Consider the following 21,041-nt stretch of genomic DNA (forward strand, 5'->3'; position numbering starts at 1 on the left):
CGGGTGTGATACAGCCCGGGTCAGTAGCGACGTCTCTAGCACTGCGATGCAGTGCCTTAGACCGCTGCACCACTCGGGAGGCCAGATGCTAGATGCTTGGCTCACTGGTGAGAATTCAATGGTATGCATCATCGTGATGAACCATCATACTTAATGAAGGCTAAGTCCATTTGGAACAGATATGTGATTGAGTAATGCTTCATGGCTCTCCCCTAGGCAGAGGTCACTTCTTCTACAGGGGACAGGTGGAGGATTCATCCACTGCAGAGTCCATGGTCCATTTCATTAGAGATGTCTGTGTAGTGTTTTGTGTCCAGGTGTGGCAGTGATTCCGCCATCATACACGGCTCGAGGATGATGACCTGGAGTCTGGTGACAGAGCTGATCCACGAGGTCATGGGGCAGCTGAGGGGTGTCACACACCGTCAGGTAGGAGGAGTAGGACAAGAGCTTGAGGTTTCCAAAAAAACTCATTACTCCTTTAGCGTTCCACCATTTCAGAACTTTCTTCTGCCGTTCTCTCAACTATTTCCCCCCCCCCCCCCCCCTCCAGGGAGGAACAGAGTTTGTTGACGGCTACAGCCATGTTCCTAGAGGTGGTCGGGAAGAGAGATTTCCCAGAGTTCCTCACCACCTACCTCAACCTGGACCACATCATCCTCAGCTCAAAAGGCAGGAGGGTGGGGCAGTAGGGGACCGTGCCCAGGCCGAAACTCTGAAGGCCCCGTCCAACCTAGCATGGTATTTACACCCCTCATAGTACGTACACCAACATGCATTTGAGTGTTCCTCTTGAAGATCACACAAATGTTGTCTTTCTTGGCAATTGGAATATTAACCACAATAAAATACAAATCAAACTTCTGCAGGAAAAATGCAATCAGGAAATATATTTGTATTTAACTTTAGTTTTGAGAACTCATTGGTGTTAGATTGGAGTGATCTGTGTGCAGAATTCAGTATGATTGAGAAAAAGGCTTTTTCAAAATAAAAATAAAGAGGGGATAACTTGGATTTAGCCTTTTTTCAACATTTGACCAACAAACAGAAATAAAACCCCAAAACAAACATTTGTTTTGCTTTATCAGGAAGTGGTTTTATGGGACTTTCACATGGGTTAAACTAGAAAAGGAAATACTGAGCTGAAAAGGAAATTAAAACCAATAAATCTACACGTCAGTCATGCAGCAGTCCAGGTGAGCTTTGAGGGGTCTCTGCATTCAGATCAGCCGTGTCCTGTCCCCTCCTGGAGGCCTCGCCGGGAACTCTACCGCTGCACACCCTTGTGGCCGAGCAGAGGACTTCTTGAGCTCAGTAGCTGATTAACCAAGTGCGTCGCTGCTACGCCTCCCCCGGGAAACAAGTGATGTCTCCTTTTAAAAGTTCTGCCTTTTATTTATTGGCACACGCCAGCCTACAAGTACAACCACAATCCTCCATCATCACCACCACCACTACAATTGATATCTTTCAACTTTTGCAAACTTTTTTATTCTTTGTCATTTTTAATATATAAATTACCTTTAAAAACATGAGAAGCAGATGCACATACAGGAGAAACACAGGCATGAAAACACAGGAGTAAAAACCTGACTTAACGGCATCCACCCTAAACACTTTCCACTCTTCTCATACCGTTTAATTTGTTTGTTAAAGAATAGAGTTGTCAACAGGGTTTAAAAAAAGTAAAATAGGCATTCGTTTTTCCTCCTCTTCACTCTCTTTTTCCTCTGCGGCTCTCAGTCCAGGTCAGTGCACTGCAGGGGGCATTCACAAACAAACAACCGTAGCTGGGGTGTTGTCTGACTGGCAGCATGTGCGCTCCTCTTCCTCTCTCGCTCCCCTCTCACATGTCGTTTGCCATGTCGTCGTGCTCGCCGGCTGACAGGTCTCCATTGGTGTTGATGGTGGTGGCGTTGTCCTCATAGCCAGGGGGCATGAAAGCCAGGGTGTGGGGGTACAGCTTGTTACACGCAGCGCGGTACGCCTCTGCTGCCTTTTGCTGCCCGTCGCCCAGATTTCCCTCGCGCAGCGCCTCCAGCACCTCTGTGCAGATCTGACAGGAAAGACAAGATAGGGTGTCTGCTTAGACTTGGTTCACACCATATTCACAATTGTTCCATTATTCCTTGCCTTTGTTTTTCCAAATACTGTTTCTGGTTCAGGCATAGATGTGGTAAAGAGGGCAATGGAACTCGACCAAAACAATGGAAATGCCATGGAAACACTTGGGGTAAAGATGCTGTGGGGGAAAGATCCCGAATCTCCATTGCCCCCTCAGCAAAATTACCCTACATTTAGGCTACTGTTTAAATGTGTATCTCACACTATGTTGAGGTAAAAATCAGAGTAAAATGCTTATATGGATGTCAACTGCAATACATGTTCATGTCATCGTAACCAATCGACTGCATTACAGTTAAAAACAACAACTGACTACCACCACTGATTTCTGTATGCTAGCTATGCTACCATCTTATACGTACAGGAGTTAGCATTTAGCAGTAACTTCTTGTAAACCTGAAAAGGGACAACTTATGATATGCAGCGAAAACAGCCAAATCGGACTTCAGTAACCACATTGTGGGCCTGTCAGTCATGACAGATTTGACGAATATCCACTTTGTTAGATCAGATTTGTTGAATGTGCACCAATCCAGCGTTCTTCTATCCCCCGGTCTGCGTTCCATTGACCTCTTTACCGCATCTATGGGACTACTGTGCCAAAAGTACTTGTTAAATTTCAATATAAACATGTTGTAGAAGGATGATAAAAGTTCAGTGAGTAAGTGCTCACCGTGATGCTTCTCCCAGTGAGGGACTCATCCAGCGCCGTAGCCAGCTCAGAGGCCATCTTGTCCGAGGACGGGTCCAGATAAAACATCATCTTAGCAGCTGCAGGGGGACAACATGGTACGGATCAGTCAAGTTCACACTGTGTGTGTGTGGTAATAGTAAAGTCTCATGTGGGCATAGTTGGAGTGTTGGCTCAGGTAGTGTGTGTGTGTGTGTGTGTGTGTGTGTGTGTGCACGCGTACCAGCCACACGATGTGGTATAGAGTTGGAGTGTTGGCTCAGGTAGTTCTTGTTGAAGCTCTGTGGGTTGCTCTCCCCAAACAGCCGCGATATCTCCTGCTTCAAAACAGTCCTCACAGCCTCCGGTAGGTCCTTACTGTCTGACACTGAGGAAGGAACACACCCATTACAACAGTGGTCACCAACCTTGAGTCAAGATCACTTTCGCAGTCAAAAAACAAGCTGAGATCTACCGCTCAGATTGTTATTTATTTATACATGACTTTATTTTATTTTTTACATCAACCTAATAAAAACAGTTATGTAAGAATTAGGTATGTGCAGTAGGCCTAATACATTATAACAGCATATTGGCTATATGCCTGCCCTATGGTTGTTCCCAGACCAGATTATATTTCAAAACAAGCTTTGATTAGAAAATAGATATATTGGTGTAGCACTTGCAAGGCACAGCTGAGCATAAATTGAAATAATTACCAAATAATTTGCTTTCAAGACAACAGGGAACGCCAATGATCTTCAGGTCGGAAAGTCGGAGGTCTAGAAAGATGCCAAAGTTTCCGACTTGGAATTCCGAGTTGGATGACCGTTCAAAACTATTTTTCCCCAGTTGGATCGTTTTCCCCCCTGAGTTCCCAGTTGTCTTGAACACACTGAAGTCAGAGATTTCAGATATCACAGTTGTTTTGAACACAGTCTCAGCAGATAGAGGGAAAGAGCAGCAGAGGGTACGCCTCTCACGGTCCCTGCTCTCTCCTTCCTGACCAGAGAGAGGGGACACAGTCTTCCACTTGATGGCGAAACTCGAGTCACACCACATCTGCCTAATGCACAAATTCATGTTGTTCCTATGACCAGAGAAAGTGAAATATTCCTTGATATTAAAAATACACACTACGAGCTGCTGCTGCTAATAATAATAATAAAAAAACGCAGGGCTATCAATACACTTGGCTACTCATTCATTGCAGCGCGAGTGAAAGCAGGGAGAAGCACGTTTTGTTTTGTAACAGTACTGAATAAAAACAATGCTGGATAAAAAAAGTCAACATGAACTCACTCAAAAACAGCAGCTCTTCGCTGTATTCTTTGACAGTCTCTGTGGCCATGGTTTTAAAAGTTATTAAATCTTATGTAGACTAGTATCGAACTTTGTTATGGCCGCAGTTGTGGAAGCTCTGTAGGCATAGTGATTTGAGCTATCCGATTGGCCAGCGCAGTAGGCGCACTCGATTTAGCCACATATCTTCCAGTCCGCCGGGTAGGCGGAGTTTGTATTTTCAGACAAATAAAATGGTTCAAAATAGGAACCCTTTGCTTACCAGGTGTGCAGGGCTTCTGAATCAAGAGCACCTACTGCCAACAGCGCAACACAAATAATGCCTCGATCACACCGACAGCGTTGTTGCGCAAAATGCTATGCAGCATAATCTGGATATGTGTGCAACAAAAGTTCAACATTCACATTGTGCTACCATTTCTGTCAAGCCATGTACACATAGTTTGAGGCATACGTTCAATAAAGCCAACGTATGCACCACACAGAACGCACTGCAACTACCTCTGCAAGCAATGCTGCAAGGCAAACGCAGCGTTCCATTGGAAATTAAGGTACTTCTGGTGTACCAAAATGCAACGACGCTGTCGGTGTGATCAAGGAGTAAAAAAATTATAAAGGAGCGCAAGCCTTCATCACAACCTTTATCGTTGGCTTTTCTACAGAAATGTTTGGTGATCGATTAGGAATGCCTCGCGATCGACCGGTTGGTGACCACTGCATTACAGCATAGAATCAGAACTTGGTAGAGATCTTTGTAGCAGAACACAGACAACTATCCCAGTAACAATTCAACAAGAGGGTTCAGAGACAGTATGAGTTGTAGGTAATGACAAGGCCCCCCAGCCTGGCTGTGTGACAGCCCTACTCTACTGTACCTCCTTTGAAGAAGCGCACTAGACACTGGTGCAGCCAGGGGTGGGAGGGCTCCATGGAGAACGCTCTCTTTACCGACTGCAACATCAGCAGGTACTTCTCTACGAGAGGGAAATAAAGTTGTTTTCATTGACAAAAGGTACCGGATTCTTCTCGTGTCAGAACGTCAATCAGCATCTTGTTCCTTTACCTTTCCTGAAGTAGATCTCGAAGGCCAGGAGGTGGGTCTCAATCTTGTTCTTCACCAGGTTTTTCAGGGGGGTTAAAAACTTCACGGCCTCCTCTAGTGGGTTCTCCACCTACAAGAAAACATCATGGGTCTTTTTCCAAAAAACTGTTCAGTCTCCTAATTGGTGTAATTTCACCATGTTCTGCAGTGATATCCCACAGGGCTAATCGCAGTAGCCATGAGGGTAAAGCGAAACCACAGGTTTGTTCTTTGAGGCATTTCCAACGACTAGGGCTCACTGTGAGGAGTCTGTCGGGATAGGCCTCAGTCATTCCTTCATCTTCTACAGGCTACACACAAACCTTGGCTAGCTTATCTGGTATGAGCTCCTCCTTGGGTCCTCCAATCTCCTCGTCATCATCCTCTTTCTTCTTCTTCTGGTTCTTCAGCTGTTTCTCCTTCTCTGCGTTCTTCTTCTCCTCCTCTAGTTGGGCTTTCTTCTGGGCTCGTCTCTGCTTGTTCCTCAGCTTCTTCAGCTCTTTGTCATTCAGGTTCTCTGTGGGACAAACGGGTCACTCAGTCACTGGGATCATTTACCAATCAAGACACTACACCAAATCAAAAACCATTGTAGAAAACATCAAATGAGTGATATCAAACAAGCATCAGTTTGGGGTCTCGCAGACAGACTCCCTCTCTCAAACACACACGTACCGGCGTCGGCCTGGTGTTCCTTGTTGTCGTCGGTGAGTGGGTTGTCATGCAGGCCGAGGTAGATCTGGATGGCGGTGCGGGCAGCTTTGTAGTAGAAGGGGTGCATGCGCAGCACGTCCTCCAGCTTGAGCAGGTCCACGTAGGATCGCAGCGTCATCTTCCTCATGCAGTACGTGTGGAAGTCAAACTGGTCGTCCGTGATCTCCACAAAATGCTGATGGGACACAGAACAGAGATGGTTATGATGAAATCCAACCACTGTGAGAGCAGACCTGCACTACCACTGGGCCATCTATACAGGTTTAACCTTAATCTGTGAATCTGCATGACCATCTCTAAATACAGGGACCACATTGACTTCTCATTTGAGCACATTTTGAGGGGGAGGGAAATCTAACTTACTAATCACCTTCATTAAAAAAAAGTACCTTCTTTCCCCTCTCTTAGGTTAGAAAACGTACCCTCTCGATCTCATGGCACTTCTTGAGTGCGTCTCCAAACTTGTTCATGGACTTGTAGGCCAGAGCACATTCTGTCTGGTACCACATACACTGCATCTCATTGAGATTCTCTACTGCCGACGCACCCTCCTGAAACACACAGATAGTCAGCAACACACACAGAGGCAGACACAAAGGGTTTTAAGGCAACACACACGTACAGTCCACACAGACAGCTTAACACACACACTGACCCGTGTGAACTTGGAGCACATCTCCTCAGCATCTTTGACTAGGCCGGCCTTCAACATGTACTTGGCACATTTTGAGTTGATGAAGCGGTCAGCAGTGTCCAGAGCTTGGGCCTCGTCCATCCACCTGGCCGCTTCCTTTATGTTACCTGCATGCTACAGAGACACAAAGATAGAGAGAGTAATAGTCAAAATCAACAGAGACACCTTAGCAGAGAAGAAGAGTGATATAATCACGTTGAGTCACACTGTAAAATGTTCACTATGATGGCAGCTCTAGAAAGTGTGTGTGTGTTACCTTGTATATCTTAGCCTTGATGAGGAACAGTTCTATGAGCGTGGGTGTGCTCTCGATGGCTGTGTTGATGTAGTCCAGGGCTAGCGTCTGCTGGCCCACATGGTCAAAGTGTTGCGCCAGAAAATACTGGACCCACAGCAGAGTTGTGGGGGGCTCCTCCTTACCGCCATCTACACACACACACACACACACAATATAATTATACACGTAATGAGATTCTAATACTATTCCTATTAGAACACATGAAAATCTGATGGCACTCACCATTTTGATTGAACATTCGACAGCTTTTCAAACACGTCTCGTATCCAACCACTAATTCTTCAATGATTGACACCTACAGAGGGGAACAAAGAAACACAGGATTACCCTGACATCTCAGTCCAGGGCAGGCATGTTATTTCAGTGACTTGCTGGAGCCTAAGGAATGGCAGTGGTTCTCCCTCACCTTTTCCTTGTCGTGATACAGGGACTTCAGAGTGGTGAAGACAGGCGGACAGCCTTTACTGAAGTTCATCCTCAGATAGCAGTCCAGACATTCACGGAACTTCTCACCTGAAAAGAAAAGTGAATGGCGCTCATCAACCCCCCATCCTCTAGCGTTCCACAAACCACGTTTCCTCATGCTTGCGTCTATCCGCCGTTGTCTTAAGGAGGTCATCATTCCATGGATAATTACACAGCAATGATAATGGCAGGCTTATGTACCTGTGAGGAAGGTGAGAGGCAGCCTCCGGGGAACCAGTCCTTTGGGATACTTTACCCACGCCTCCTCATAGAGCTTCTGCCTCTCCTCTATGCTAGCTGGGGACACACAAGCCAACAGTCAGAGCATGGCATTCATACACAGATTCAAATCTGGTCAGAAAATCTACAAAACACATAAGCCAATGTAGTGAGAGGACTCATGCTACAGAGGGGACTGGTGAGAGGGTCCAGTGGGAATAGGATGGGTAGCAGTGGGGGTTCAAAGGTTACCTGGTTTCAGTGCTTTCTCCAGACCCTGGTAGTAGGCCCAGTTCTCAGGGTTCCTCTCCTGGAGTTGTCGGTAGACTTTTGTGGCCTCCTCCGAGCGATCTAGCTGCAGCAGCAGTTCTCCTGCAGGGACAGATAGGATCACATGATTCATGTTAGATCTATACACATCTCTCCACCACACACTGACGCAAACACTCAACATATGCATATTTTCACTCTCTCCCTTCCTCGCTCACAGACACACCTCTAGTCTCCTCCACAGCAAGCTTGTCACAGATCTGTTTCTCATAGGTTGTGAGGTGCTCCAGTGCTTCCTTGAACAGCCCCGCCTCCCTGAGCACCTGGTTCTGGTACAGCAGCAGTTCACTGTACTCGTAGTCCACTTTGTCTGGCGATGTCTGAAACAACACAGCACCTCCAATCAGATTTACTGACACAGGCAGTCACCAATCAGATTTGCTGACACAGATAGGGAGACCAATGAGATTCACTAACACAAAGCCAACAAATAAATTACTAACAGACAAATTATTAATCAGGTGTACTGATCCAGGCAGGGTGACCAATCAGAATAATTGACAGACCGGTGATACAGGAACACGACAGAGTAATCAATGAGACTTCTTAGACTCAAAAACAGAGGTCAGAGAGAGGTCAAGCCAAGCTCACCTGTTGCGTTTTGCGGAACTCTTCGACGATCTTGGCGGCCATCTCAAAGTCCTCCAGCAGGTGGTAGGCCACGGCGTAGCCAATCCATGAGGCCCTCTGAGCTGGACGCAGCTGCAGGAGCTGATAGCGGGTCTCCTGCAGAGAGAGAGCGAGAAAGAGCGAGACAGAAAAGACAAAGAAAGAAGGATAATTATACACAAAGCAAAAGAGAATACTTGAGAGGAGACAGACTCTCGCCCCCTCTCCAGGTCCTCACCCTGTAGCCCTCCAGGTCTCTCATCTGGATTTGGAGCAGTGAAAGGTCCCTGAGGATCTGCAGGTTGTCCTTGTCCCACTTCAGAGCGTTGCGGTAGCACTTGATGGCCTCGTCGTACTTCTTATCCGACCGCTGCAGCAGACCGTACACATGCCAGCCTGGGAGAGGAAAGGTTAAGGAGGCAAAACAGACATACCCTCAGAGAAACAAAATCCCTTGCAAAAAAAAAAAAACTTTTGGAGGAGGACTGAAAGTGCATGGGAACAGAGAAACGTAATACTCATGGTGACAAATCAAAACAGTGGACCCTGTATTAATGCAACCAGGCCTATACTATTAGCCTTAACAGTAACAATCAGAGCCAATCTAGCTCTCTCCCATTCCCTGTCTAGATTATGTGGGGAAGACATGGCGCAGTAAGGGCTTGTGGGATGGAGTAGAAAGTTTGGTCTTATTATGATGTGGAGCCTTTGGTGAATGTCCTCGCGCCTCTGAATAGGAGCTTCATATGAATCCTCACCTCATTAGCCCTAGTATAGAAGGATACAGACATGGCTCTTGAGGTCGTTGCGCAGGCCTCGTCTCACCAGCTCGTACGCATCCTCCTTCTTCCCCAGGCAGTTCAGGGTCAGGCCCTTCATCGCCAGTGTCTCTGAGGGACAGATGAGAGAGCGAGGAATTAGTGTCAGTTACAGCCAAAACACTACACCAAAAGAGGATGTACCATCACTCATGTTCTAAACAGAGTAAAGGATAAGAAAATGTCCATGGTCATCCAGTTCTGATATCAAACCTGGACCACATGGTTGTTGAGTCATTTCGTTCTTTCCGACTACTGAAAGACAAGTGAGAGTAGTAGCTGTTGAAGCAGGCCTCACCTCCATGCTCGGTGAACTTTGGGTTGGAGAGGATCTGTTTGCAGAACTTGAGTCCATTTCTGTACTGCTTGTGCTCGTAGCATCTCTGCAACAGGGGAGAGGTGTGTTGTCATCAAGGTTTTTGTAAAGCCTGTTCTTAGAGTTCTGATCTGAGGAATCCCCCAAATATATGGTTACAAAAATGTGTGCAAATATTCTAGAGGGGGTGACTGTCTATGTAGGGTTGCGCATTAACACTTTCAGGTAGATTGTCTGGTGATAATATCCAGCCAGGTTGTCTGGTGATAATATCCAGCCAGGTAGCAAGCACAGTAGCACACCACAACCCCAATACAGTAAGAAGTATGAAAAATCAGCTAGCCTTCCTTGCGTGAATGTGTGGTCTGATGGGTGTTGATATGCAATGATTAGAGAACCAGTCAGACATAGATTCCTATCTGCCTGGGTCAGCACAGTGTGGCCTAGCACTCTGATCAGCCTGCCAGCTCCCCACACAATGCTAATGCCCGGGAATACCCACTGGCATAGGGAGAAGGCAGGGTGTTCAACACAGCAACTAAAACAAACGTTCTCAGAATGTTACAACTAAAACAAACGTTCTCAGAATGTTAAACAGAAAGTTAGTGGCTCTGAGTGGGAACAGAATTCACATCTATGCAAAACATTACACTTGTGGTAAGCATTTTCAACAGGGAAACTAGTCCCACCCACCACCACCTTAAGAGCTTTCCTCAAACAGCAGTGGCTATTCTCATGTGCAGGGTAAAATTATGCAAGGATCTAGCCGACTAAACGTAACTATTTACAATGGAGTAGCGGCGACTAGTGTGGGCGGACTCGAGCTCCGACTTCACATAAATTTAAGTTTTTGTCAAAATCGACTGGTTTCAGCACCCAAAGAATTGCCCACAATTACCCAGAACAATGTTGTAGGTCTATATACAAAATTAGTGGATTGGCTATATCAGCCAAAAATCAAGCACACCGCCATGCAATCTCCATAGACAAACATTGGTCTTACTGAAGAGCTCAGTGACTTTCAACGTGGCACCATCATAGGATGCCACTTCAACAAGTCATTTTGTCAAATGTCCGCCCTGCTAGAGCTGCCCTGGTCAACTGTAAGTACTGTTATTGTGAAGAGCAACAACGGCTCAGCCGCAAAGTGGTAGGCCACACAAACTCACAGAACGGGACCGCCGAGTGCTGAAGCATGTAAAAATAGTCTGTCCTCCATTGCAACACTCACTACAGAGTTCCAAACTGCCTCTGGAAGCAACGTCAGCACAAGAACTGTTCGTCGGGAGCTTCATGAAACGGGTTTCCATGGCCGAGCAGCCGCACACAAGCCTAAGATCACCATGTGCAATGCCAAGCGTCAGCTGGAGTGGTGTAAAGCTCGCCGCCATTGGACTCTGGAGCAGTGGAATCGTGTTCTCTAGAGTGAATAATCACACTTCAACATCTGGCAGTCCGGTGGATGAATCTGGGTTTGGCGGATGGCAGGAGAACGCTACCTGCCCCAATGCATAGTGCCAACTGTAAAGTTTGGTGGAGGAGGAATAATGGCCTGGGGCTGTTTTTCATGGTTCAGGCTAGGCCCCTTAGTTCCAGTGAAGGGAAATCTTAACACTACAGCATACAATTACTTTATTTTACCCCCTTTTTGTCCCCAATTTCGTGATATCCAATAACAATATTCTCTCATCGCTGCAACTCCCCAACGGGCTCGGGAGAGGCGAAGGTCGAGTCATGCGTCCTCCGAAACATGACCCACCAAACCGCGATTCTTAACACCCACTCTCTTAACCCAGACACCAATGTGTCAGAGGAAACACTGTTCAACTGACTACTGATGTCAGCCTGCAGGCGCCCAGCCCGCCACAAGGAGTCGCTAGAGCGCGGTGAGCAAAGTAAAGCCCCCCCGGCCAAACCCTCCCCTAACCCGGACAACGCTGGGCCAATTGTGCGCTGCCCTATGGGACTCCCTGTCCCAGCCTGGGATCGAACCCGGGTCTGTAGTGACGCCTCAAGCACTGCGATGCAGTGCCTTAGACCGCTGCGCCACTCGGGAGGCATACAATGACAATCTAGACAATTCTGTGCTTCCAACTTCGTGGCAACAGTTTGGGGAAGGCCCTTTCCTGTTTCAGCATGACAATGCCCCCGTGCACAAAGCGAGGTCCATACAGAAATGGTTTCTTGAGATCAGTGTGGAAGATTTTGACTGGCCTGCACAGAGCCCTGACCTCAACCCCATCGAACACCTTTGGGATGAATTGGAACGCCAACTGCGAGCCAGGCCTAATCGCCCAAAATCAGTGCCCTACCTCACTAATGCTCGTGGCTGAATGGAAGCATGTCCCCGCAGCAATGTTCCAACATCTAGTGGAAAGCCTTCACAGAAGAGTGGAGGCTGTTATAGCAGCAAAGGTGGGACCAACTCCATATTAAATGCCCATGATTTTGGAATGAGATGTTTGACGAGCAGGTGTCCACATACCTTTGGTCACGTAGTGTACTTTGCTATTTGCTAAAAAAAAAATATTTGTTTGCAACCATCAGGTTGTGGTTCAAACTGTAGGCGTGGCTTACTTGAATTTGCAGGCCTTGAGAGATGGCCAGCTAATTACACTACCTAACTGGATAATAATAACTCCAACATAACTGTTCAACACCATGCCCAGAAACAGGACAAACGTGTGAATGGTACTCAATATTTAGCAAAGAAAGTCGACTAAACGTGTGCAGTTCGTTGGCATGAGGACGCAAACTGTATAATTAGTCCCCATCTGGTCTGTGTTTCAGCAAAGCGTGAGTGACAGCTAGTTGGCTGGCTGGCTAGCTAGGTTTTGTTAGCTAGCTAGCTCTAGTAGCTATACAATCAGTAGCAAATGATTGCATTAGCTAACACACCCAAGTTTGAAGTAATATAATTGGGGACATCATGCAAATACGTTGTGCATGTGAAATGTAACGCTTACATGGTTACAGATAATATTGTTGCTAAAATGCTGAGTAATGATTAAACACCTGTGCGGTTGGATGTAGAATGAGTTTGCAGCTAGCTAGCTAGTTCGCGTACATAGCTAACTTCTCTAGCCGTAGCTAGTTAGCAAGCTAGCTAACTATTTGCCAACCGTGTTTTGGAGTCATGCATTTATTGTAAACCACCACCCTACAACAAACTGGGACTAAAGATAACAAGCCAGAGTTAGCTAACTACAAGCCATGTTGCATGTTACCTGCCGGTTGCAAACAAACCGCTAACTAGCAGGCTAATGACAATCTGGCAGGCCATTTCGAGTGCCTCGCAACATGTTAGCCCACGAGTTAGCTAAAGTTAACATTCGTTGGCGATGGAAGGAACTGCACATGTCAGCTAACAAGACGACATGATTGCATGCTGTTTTATTACAAGCTACTCGAATCAAACCTATATTGCTACTTGAAATTGATTTAGCAAGTTAGCTAGCGGCAGCTAGGCACTTAACGTTACCAATATTCTCTTGAAGAGAGCATTCTCCTTCGGCGGTAGAGTAATTGAGGGCATTCTGTAAACTGGCTACTCTTCTGTAGCTTCAAGCATGAATCGACGTTGTCTCTCTCTCCCCTCTCCGTCTTTTTGAGGCAAAGTTCCCGGAGTTGTCTCGCTCTATTTCGGGCTCTTCTTACTCACGTGGTGACAGCCAAGGCCCCCTTTAGACCAAAATGGCCGAATACCTTCTCCCCCGGGTCAAGCTGCTCCCCGCGTCTGCGTGCGTGCTGTACTGTGCAAAATGATCTTACTAAAAGTTGCAAATGTAACCAATCAAAGAAAGTTATGGAAGGGGACGTGTTATAAAGTATAGTGCATCGCTTCGGCAATAGACGTGATGTAAAATGGATTATTTACTGATTGCACTGCACTGCTCTTGTAGCCCTTCTCTTAACTCCAGCCTTGGATTCTGGAAAGGTACCTACATATATACAGTCAGTCATTGAGAGGTACATTGCATTTAGCCAAAAATAACCCTCTCCTTAACTTCTCTCTCCTGAGTCGGAACTGTGCTATGCCGGAATGTGGTCAGCCAGAGCCCAGCGCGATATATGGCTGGGAAAATGTACCGCAATCCAGGGATGGAATACATCGTTGTTCTCATAATCATCCCGAAATGATGAAAGGTGAATGTAGAAGATTTAAATACTACTGTTTATTTATTTATTAAACTGCCGATTTCGCCAGCATGTTAGCATAGCAGCGGGAAGTAGGGGTGCTGCACCCCCTGAAAAATCGGAATATAATATATATATATATAATTTTGTGAAACAAATATTTTCCAAAAAGAAGTGCATTAGGCCTTTACTAGTATTAGCGACCAATATAGATGTATTGGGGTCAAAAAACAAATCTGCATCTCTGCTTTGTCTAAAAGGGTAGTTGTATAATTAAGAACAGTATCTTGCAGGATTTAATAGTTGAAATTGTAAGAGTTGTTGCCCTGTCCCTTTCTCTGCGATTGTCATTCTAATGGAATCCAGAAAGAACAAAACCCTGTCCTTAAACATTTACATCAAAAGGTGCAAAGTTATGAGCAAAAAACATCCACAAAACATCCACATCAAATTAAATATTTTTCTTGATCAAATAACATGGAAAACAACCACTTTTTGTGCAGTAGTAATTAGTACATTACTGTTTTGTACACTACATGACCAAAAGTATATGGACACCTGCTCGTCGAAACATCTCATTCCAAAATCATGGGCATTAATAAGGAGTTGGTCCCCCCTTTGCTGCTATAAAAAGCCTCTCTTCTGGGAAGGCTTTCCACTAGATGTTGGAACATTGCTGCGGGGACTTGCTTCCATTCAGCCACGAGCATTAGTGAGGTCGGGCACTGATGTTGGGCGATTAGGCCTGGCTTGCAGTCGGCATTCCAATTCATCCCAAAGGTGTTCGATGGGGTTGAAGTTAGGGCTCTGTGCAGGCCAATCAAGTTCTTCCACACCGATCTCGACAAACCATTTCTTTATGGACCTCGCTTTGTGCACAGGGGCATTGTCATGCTGAAACAGGAAAGGGCCTTCCCCAAACTGTTGCCTCAAAGTTGGACGCACATAATCGTCTAGAATGTCATTGTATGCTGTAGCGTTAAGATTTCCCTCCACTGGAACTGTGCCTAGCCCGAACCATGAAAAACAGTGCCAGACCATTATTCCTCCTCCACCAAACTTTACAGTTGGCACTATGCATTGGGGCAGGTAGTGTTCTCCTGGCATCCCCCAAACCCAGATTCATCCGTCGGACTGCCAAGCGTGATACATCACTCCAGAGCTTGCGTTTCCACTGCTCCAGAGTCCAATGGCGGCGAGCTTTACACCACTCCAGCTGATGCTTGGCATTGTGCATGGTGATTTTAGGCTTGTGTGCGGCTGCTCGGCCATGGAAACCCATTTTATGAAGCTCCCAACGAACAGTTATTGTGCTGACATGGCTTCCAGAGGCAGTTTGGAACTCCGTAGTGTGTTGCAACCGAGAACAGACGATATTTACGAGCTTCAGCACTCGGCGGTCCCATTCTGTGAGCTTGTGTGGCCTACCACTTCGTGGCTGAGCCATTGTTGTTCCTAGACCTTTCCACTTCACAATAACAGCACTTACAGTTGACAGGGGCAGCTCTAGCAGGGCAGAAATTTGATGAACTGACTTGTTGGAAAGGTGGCATCCTATAACTGTGTCACGTTGAAAGTCACTGAGCTCTTCAGTAAGGCCATTCTACTGCCAATGTTTGTCTATGGAGATTACATGGCTGTGTGCTCGATTTTATACATCTGTCAGCAACAGGTGTGGCTGAAATAGCCGAATCCACTACACCGAACAAAAAGATAAACGCAACATGCAATAATTTGAAAGTTAGTGTCCACATCTCCTTCGCAGAGTAGATCAGGTAGATCCGGCTGTTTATTGTTGCCTGTGGAATGTTGTCCCACTCCTCTTCAATGGCTGTGCGAAGTTGCTGGATATTGGCGGGAACTGGAACACACTGTCGTACACGTCGATCCAGAGCATCCCAAACATGTTCAATAAGTGACATGTCTGGTGCGTATGCAGGCCATGGAAGAACTGGGACATTTTCAGCTTCCAGGAATTGTGTACAGATCCTTGCGACATGGGGCTGTGCATCATCATGCTGAAACATGAGATGATGGTGGCAGAGCAATGGCACGATAATGGGCCTCAGGATCTCATCACGGCATCGCTGTTCATTCAAATTGCCATAGATAAAATTCAATTGTGTTTGTTGTCTGTAGCTAATGCCTGCCCATACCATAACCCTAACGCTACCATGGGGCACTCTGTTCACAACATTGACATCAGCAAACCGCTCGCCCACATGACGCAATACACGTGGTCTGTTGTGAGGCCGGTTGGACGTACTACCAAATTCTCTAAAACGACGTTGGAGGCGGCTTATGGTAGAGAAATGAACATTCAATGCTCTGGCAACTGCTCTGGTGGACATTCCTGCAGTCAGCATGCCAATTGCACGCTCCCTTAAAACATGAGACATCTGTGGCATTGTGTTGTGTGACAAAACTACACATTTTAGAATGGCCTTTTATTGTCCCCAGCACAAGGTGCACCTGTGTAATGATCATGCTGTTTAATCAGCTTCTTGATATGCCAGACCTGTCAGGTGGAAGGATTATCTTGGCAAAGGAGAAATGCTCACTAACAGGGATGTAAACAAATTTGTGCACAACATTTGAGAGAAATAAGCTTTGTGTGTGTATGGAACATTTCTGGGATGTTTTATTTCATCTCATGAAACATGGAACCAACACTTTACATGTTGTGTTTATATTTCTGTTCAGTATAATTTGAAGGGGAGTCCATATATATAATGTACATAGGCTGGTCATCTAGGTTTGCACCTGTATACTTTCCATCACCATGAAGAAAAACAATGCACAATACAGTAATTGATTACATTGAGTAATCAAGTGGTTTATGATTATGTAGCTCAGTTGGTAGAGCATGGTGCTTGCAATGGTAGGGTGGTCGGTTAGATTCTCACGGGGGACCAGACCAGTATGAAAATGTATTCACTCACTACTGTAAGTTACTCTGGATAAGAGCGTCTACTAAAATGGAAAAGGAATGAATAGTCCATTTCGGTTTTCACACATAAGTTAGTTGCATTTGCAAAGTATTTCAAGAAACTGGAAAACATATATCAATCAAGTATTTTTATATTCCATAAGTATTATAAGATGAACTGTTTCCCCTTTACATCTGTAAGAACGTTTTATGACCCCTTGACCAATTAAATTAATTCAAAATAGCTTGACATCAAAACTCTTAAATCCATTGGCTCTCAAAGTTGTCCGTTGCTCCATGCAACGAAATTTAGGTCAAAATCTGTTTCTTGCTTTGCTCTTAGGAACACGACACAATTGAGAGGAGTATTTCTGGGGTAGCGTTAAGTGTGGAGGTAGAGCAATTGAAATGGAAGATTCCTGGTGTTTGTGACGCCTGCCGTTTTGTGCGACGCAGACACGGCGGTGAGCGTGGTGAAACAAAGGAGTCATTGTCAGTCCTTTTGAGTTTTGAGTCAGTCTTTACCCAACAAGTTAATGTTAGGATATATAAGTTATCCTGTTAGAGCGTTTGTGGCGAATCCACTGCGCTGTTTCAGGTGCAACGTTTAATGTCAAGTCGCAGCAGTGTGTAGGAGGAGATTCCAAGATGTGGGAAGAGTGCAGGAGGGCATGGGATTGAGGATTGTGTAGTTTCGGTGGATAACGTTGTGTGTCAACTGTAGGGTTGCACATGTTGCTGGGGATCGGAGGTGTCCGGTGAAAGAGGGGCAGGTTGAGGTGGCTAGAGTCAGAGTAGTGCAGAAGGTGTCATATGCTGAGGCAGTGAAGAAAGTACAGTCGTGGTTAAAAGTTTTGAGAATGACACAAATACTAATTTTCACAAAGTCTGCTGCCTCAGTTTTGATTATGGCAATTTGCATATACTCCAGAATGTCACGAAGAGTGATCAGATGAATTGCAATTAATTGCAAAGTCCCTCTTTGCCATGAAAATGAACTTAATCCACAAAAAACATTCCCACTGCATTTCAGCCCTGCCACAAAAGGACCAGCTCCCATCATGTCAGTGATTCTCTCGTTAACACAGGTGAGAGTGTTGACGAGGACAAGGCTGGAGATCACTCTGGCATGCTGATTGAGTTAGAATAACAGACTGGAAGCTTTAAAAGGAGGGTGGTGCTTGAAATCATTGTTCTTCCTCTGTTAACCATGGTTACCTGCAAGGAAACACATGCCGTCATCATTGCTTTGCACAAAAAGGGCTTCACAGGCAAGGATATTGCTGCTAGTAAGATTGCACCTAAATCAACCATTTATCGGATCATCAATAACTTCAAGGAGAGAGGTTCAATTGTTGTGAAGAAGGCTTCAGGGCGCCCAAGAAAGTCCAACAAGCGCCAGGACCGTCTCCTAAAGTTGATTCAGCTGCGGGATCGGGGCACCACCAGTGCAGCGCTTGCTCAGGAATGGCAGCAGGCAGGTGCGAGTGCATCTGCACGCACAGTGAGGTGAAGACTTTTGGAGGATGGCCTGGTGTCAAGAAGGGCAGCAAAGAAGCACTTCTCTCCTGGTAAAACATCAGGGACAGACTGATATTCTGCAAAAGGTACAGGGATTGGACTGCTGAGGACTGGGGTAAAGTCATTTTCTCTGATGAATCCCCTTTCCGATTGTTTGGGGCATCAGGAAAACACCTTGTCCGGAGAAGACAAGGTGAGCCCTACCATCAGTCCTGTGTCATGCCAACAGTAAAGCATCCTGAGACCATTCATGTGTGGGGTTGCTTCTCAGCCAAGGGAGTGGGCTCACTCACAATTTTGCCTAAGAACACAGCCATGAATAAAGAATGGTACCAACACATCCTCTGAGAGCAACTTCTCCCAACCATCCAAGAACAGTTTGGTGACGACCAATGCCTTTTCCAGCATGATGGAGAACCTTGCCATAAGGCAAAAGTGATAACTAAGTGGCTCGGGGAACAAAACATCGACATTTTGGGTCGATGGCCAGGAAACTCCCCAGACCTTAATCCCATTGAGAACTTGTGGTCGATCCTCAAGAGGCGGGTGGACAAACAAAAACCCACAAATTCGGACAAACTCCAAGCATTGATTATGCAAGAATGGGCTGCCATCAGTTTGGATGTGGCCCAGAAGTTAATTGACAGCATGCCAGGGCAGATTGCAGAGGTCTTGAAAAAGAAGGGTCAACACTGCAAATATTGACTCTTTGCATAAACGTAATGTAATTGTCAATAAAAGCCTTTGACACTTATGGAATGCTCGTAATTATACTTCAGTGTACCATAGTAACATCTGACAAAAATATCTCATAACACTGAAGCAGCGAACTTTGTGAAGACCAAAACTTTTGACCATGACTGTAGAGGAGGATGGGTGAGGGATTCTGAGAGGATTCCTGTGAATAGTAGATCTGTGCCAGCACAGAGGAATAGGCCAATGAGTGATATATGCTTCAGTAAGGTTGTTTCTTAGCTGTCATAGCAATAGTTACCAACTGTATTGCAGAAATGGAATGTAAATCCCAGAAAATATAATTTATGTTGTGGTGGCAGCTGCAGAGAAGTACTTGGGGGTATGAGATTTGACTTCAGAAGAGTTACAGCATGTGTGCAGTGGAGGCTGGTGGGAGGAGCTATAGGAAGGTGTGCTCATTATAATGGCTGGAATGGAATGCATGGAATGGAGTCAAATGTGGTTTCCATATGTTTGATACCGTTCCATTTATTCCATTCCAGCCATTACAATGAGCCTGTCCTCCTATAGCTCCTCCCACCAGCCTCCACTGGTTGAGTGGTAGTGTCCCCCAAGATAGGGTTAAAGTAGTGGAATAAGGTGATGGGTTTTATGAGTCTAGGGTTAGTTGGTAGGGTAATTAAAAGATGTGTGTGTATATATATATATATTTTTTTTTTCTGGTTCCCCATTCCCATTTTGTATCACAAAGTGTAATGGACCTATACTATAGTTCAGTTGGGGGCGGTAATGCAACATATTGGATGCCAACCGCTGTTACTTAAACCTGATCGCTGGGTAAGCTGACACGAAGAAGGTTAGAGGAGTAGGTTGGATCAATCGTTGATAAACAAACTTTACTCGGTGTGGCGGCGGTTCGGCACAGCGGTGCTGTGACTGGGTCAGAGATGGTAGAAGATGGTGATGGAGAAGAAAGTGAAGCAAGTATGGAGCATAGTGGTACAAATAAAGGAGGGAGTAAGAAAAAGAAAGCGGGAGAGAAAGGGAGTAGGGGTTTGAAGGGGAGCGAGAGGTCTATGGAGGCAGAGAGGAGGCAGAAAAGGAAGTTTGAGGAGAGCAACCTAGTTTCCAATACTAGCGGAAGTTCGGAGGTAGAAAGTGCCAAGGAAGGGCAAGATAAGACGTGAGGTGAGGAGGAGCATAAAGTCATTCTGAAGTTAAGGGAGGAAGGGGGAGTTGGGGAGATGAGTCCGATAAGGTTGACGGCTGTGATAAGAGTTGATTTGGGAAGTTGTCAATGCTAAAGTGTTAAGAGATGGGAGCTTGTTGGTGTTCTGTAAGGACATGGCGCAGAGGGAAAAAGCTCTCAGAGTGAAGCAAATAGGGAAGTGTAAGGTGGTGTCGAGCAGCTGGACTGATCAAGCAGGGAAGCAGTGGATTAAAGGGCTGATAACAGGAGTGCCTGTGAGTGTTCGCACTAAAGAGGTAAGGGATCATTTGAGAGGAGGCGTTCTAGTGAATGTACAAAGATTGCAAGCAACAAGGGGTGGAGTTAGGGTAGATAGCACGTCTATTCTGTTAAACTTCAAGGACTGGGTACTGCCAAATAAAGTAGCCATAGGATATATGAGTTATTATGTGAGGGCTGATGTACTGAAGCCTTTGGCAGTTATAACATCTTAGAGATTTGGGCATGTGGCAACAGTCTGTAAAGAGAAAAAGAGGTGTGCCAGGTGTGGAGGGGAGCATGAGTATGGGAAGTGTGGAGATGGTGTACAACCAAAGTGCTGCAACTGTGGGGGTGCTCATAGTGTGGCATATAGTGGGTGTGAGGCTATGAAGCAGGAAGTGGAGGTGCAACAAGTGAGAGTGGAGAGTAGGGTGTCATGCTGAGGCAGGGAGGGTGGTCCAGGTCCAGGGAGATATAGGTTCAAGGGAGAGATGGGTAAGAGCATCTAGACCGGGGATTACGGGGCAGGGGGGCGGCGATATGGTATACATAGAAAAGAGAAAGCTGGTGACGTTCATAGCAAGAGCTATCAATAGCACTGATAAAGTAGAGTCTAAAACAGAGAGGATTAAGCTAATAGTGAAAGCTGCTGGGAGACATCTGAGTAT

At 45.8% G+C, this 21,041-nt stretch overlaps 1 protein-coding gene across 1 annotated transcript; it reads right to left on the bottom strand.

Annotated features, from left to right (window-relative positions):
• Positions 1-1,067: 1,067 nt before the first annotated feature.
• Positions 1,068-13,686, bottom strand: LOC311107745 (N-alpha-acetyltransferase 15, NatA auxiliary subunit-like). Its single transcript, XM_084150266.1, has 20 exons — positions 13,122-13,686; positions 9,623-9,707; positions 9,292-9,396; positions 8,745-8,902; positions 8,489-8,623; positions 8,064-8,217; positions 7,820-7,939; positions 7,550-7,645; positions 7,290-7,396; positions 7,106-7,178; positions 6,842-7,011; positions 6,547-6,699; positions 6,314-6,442; positions 5,853-6,066; positions 5,501-5,694; positions 5,160-5,268; positions 4,972-5,070; positions 3,039-3,182; positions 2,798-2,895; positions 1,068-2,056 (listed from the first exon to the last, which is right to left on the bottom strand). The coding sequence occupies exons 1-20, from the start codon at positions 13,173-13,175 to the stop codon at positions 1,847-1,849; spliced, it is 2,607 nt and encodes an 868-aa protein (XP_084006392.1). The 5' UTR covers positions 13,176-13,686; the 3' UTR covers positions 1,068-1,846.
• Between the last annotated feature and the right edge of the window lie 7,355 nt (positions 13,687-21,041).

Source organism: Coregonus lavaretus (assembly GCF_964263955.1).
Source record: "Coregonus lavaretus genome assembly, chromosome: 32".
Taxonomy (NCBI): Eukaryota; Metazoa; Chordata; class Actinopteri; order Salmoniformes; family Salmonidae; genus Coregonus; species Coregonus lavaretus.

Coding starts and splice junctions, on each gene's coding strand:
- LOC311107745 (XM_084150266.1), bottom strand. CDS start 13,175: ATGCCCTCAATTACTCTACCGCCGAAGGAGAATGCTCTCTTCAAGAGA. Junction 6,067..6,313: donor AGTGCCATGAGATCGAGAGG/GTACGTTTTCTA, acceptor GTGTCCCATCAG/CATTTTGTGGAGATCACGGA. Junction 5,269..5,500: donor TACCAGATAAGCTAGCCAAG/GTTTGTGTGTAG, acceptor GTTTTCTTGTAG/GTGGAGAACCCACTAGAGGA.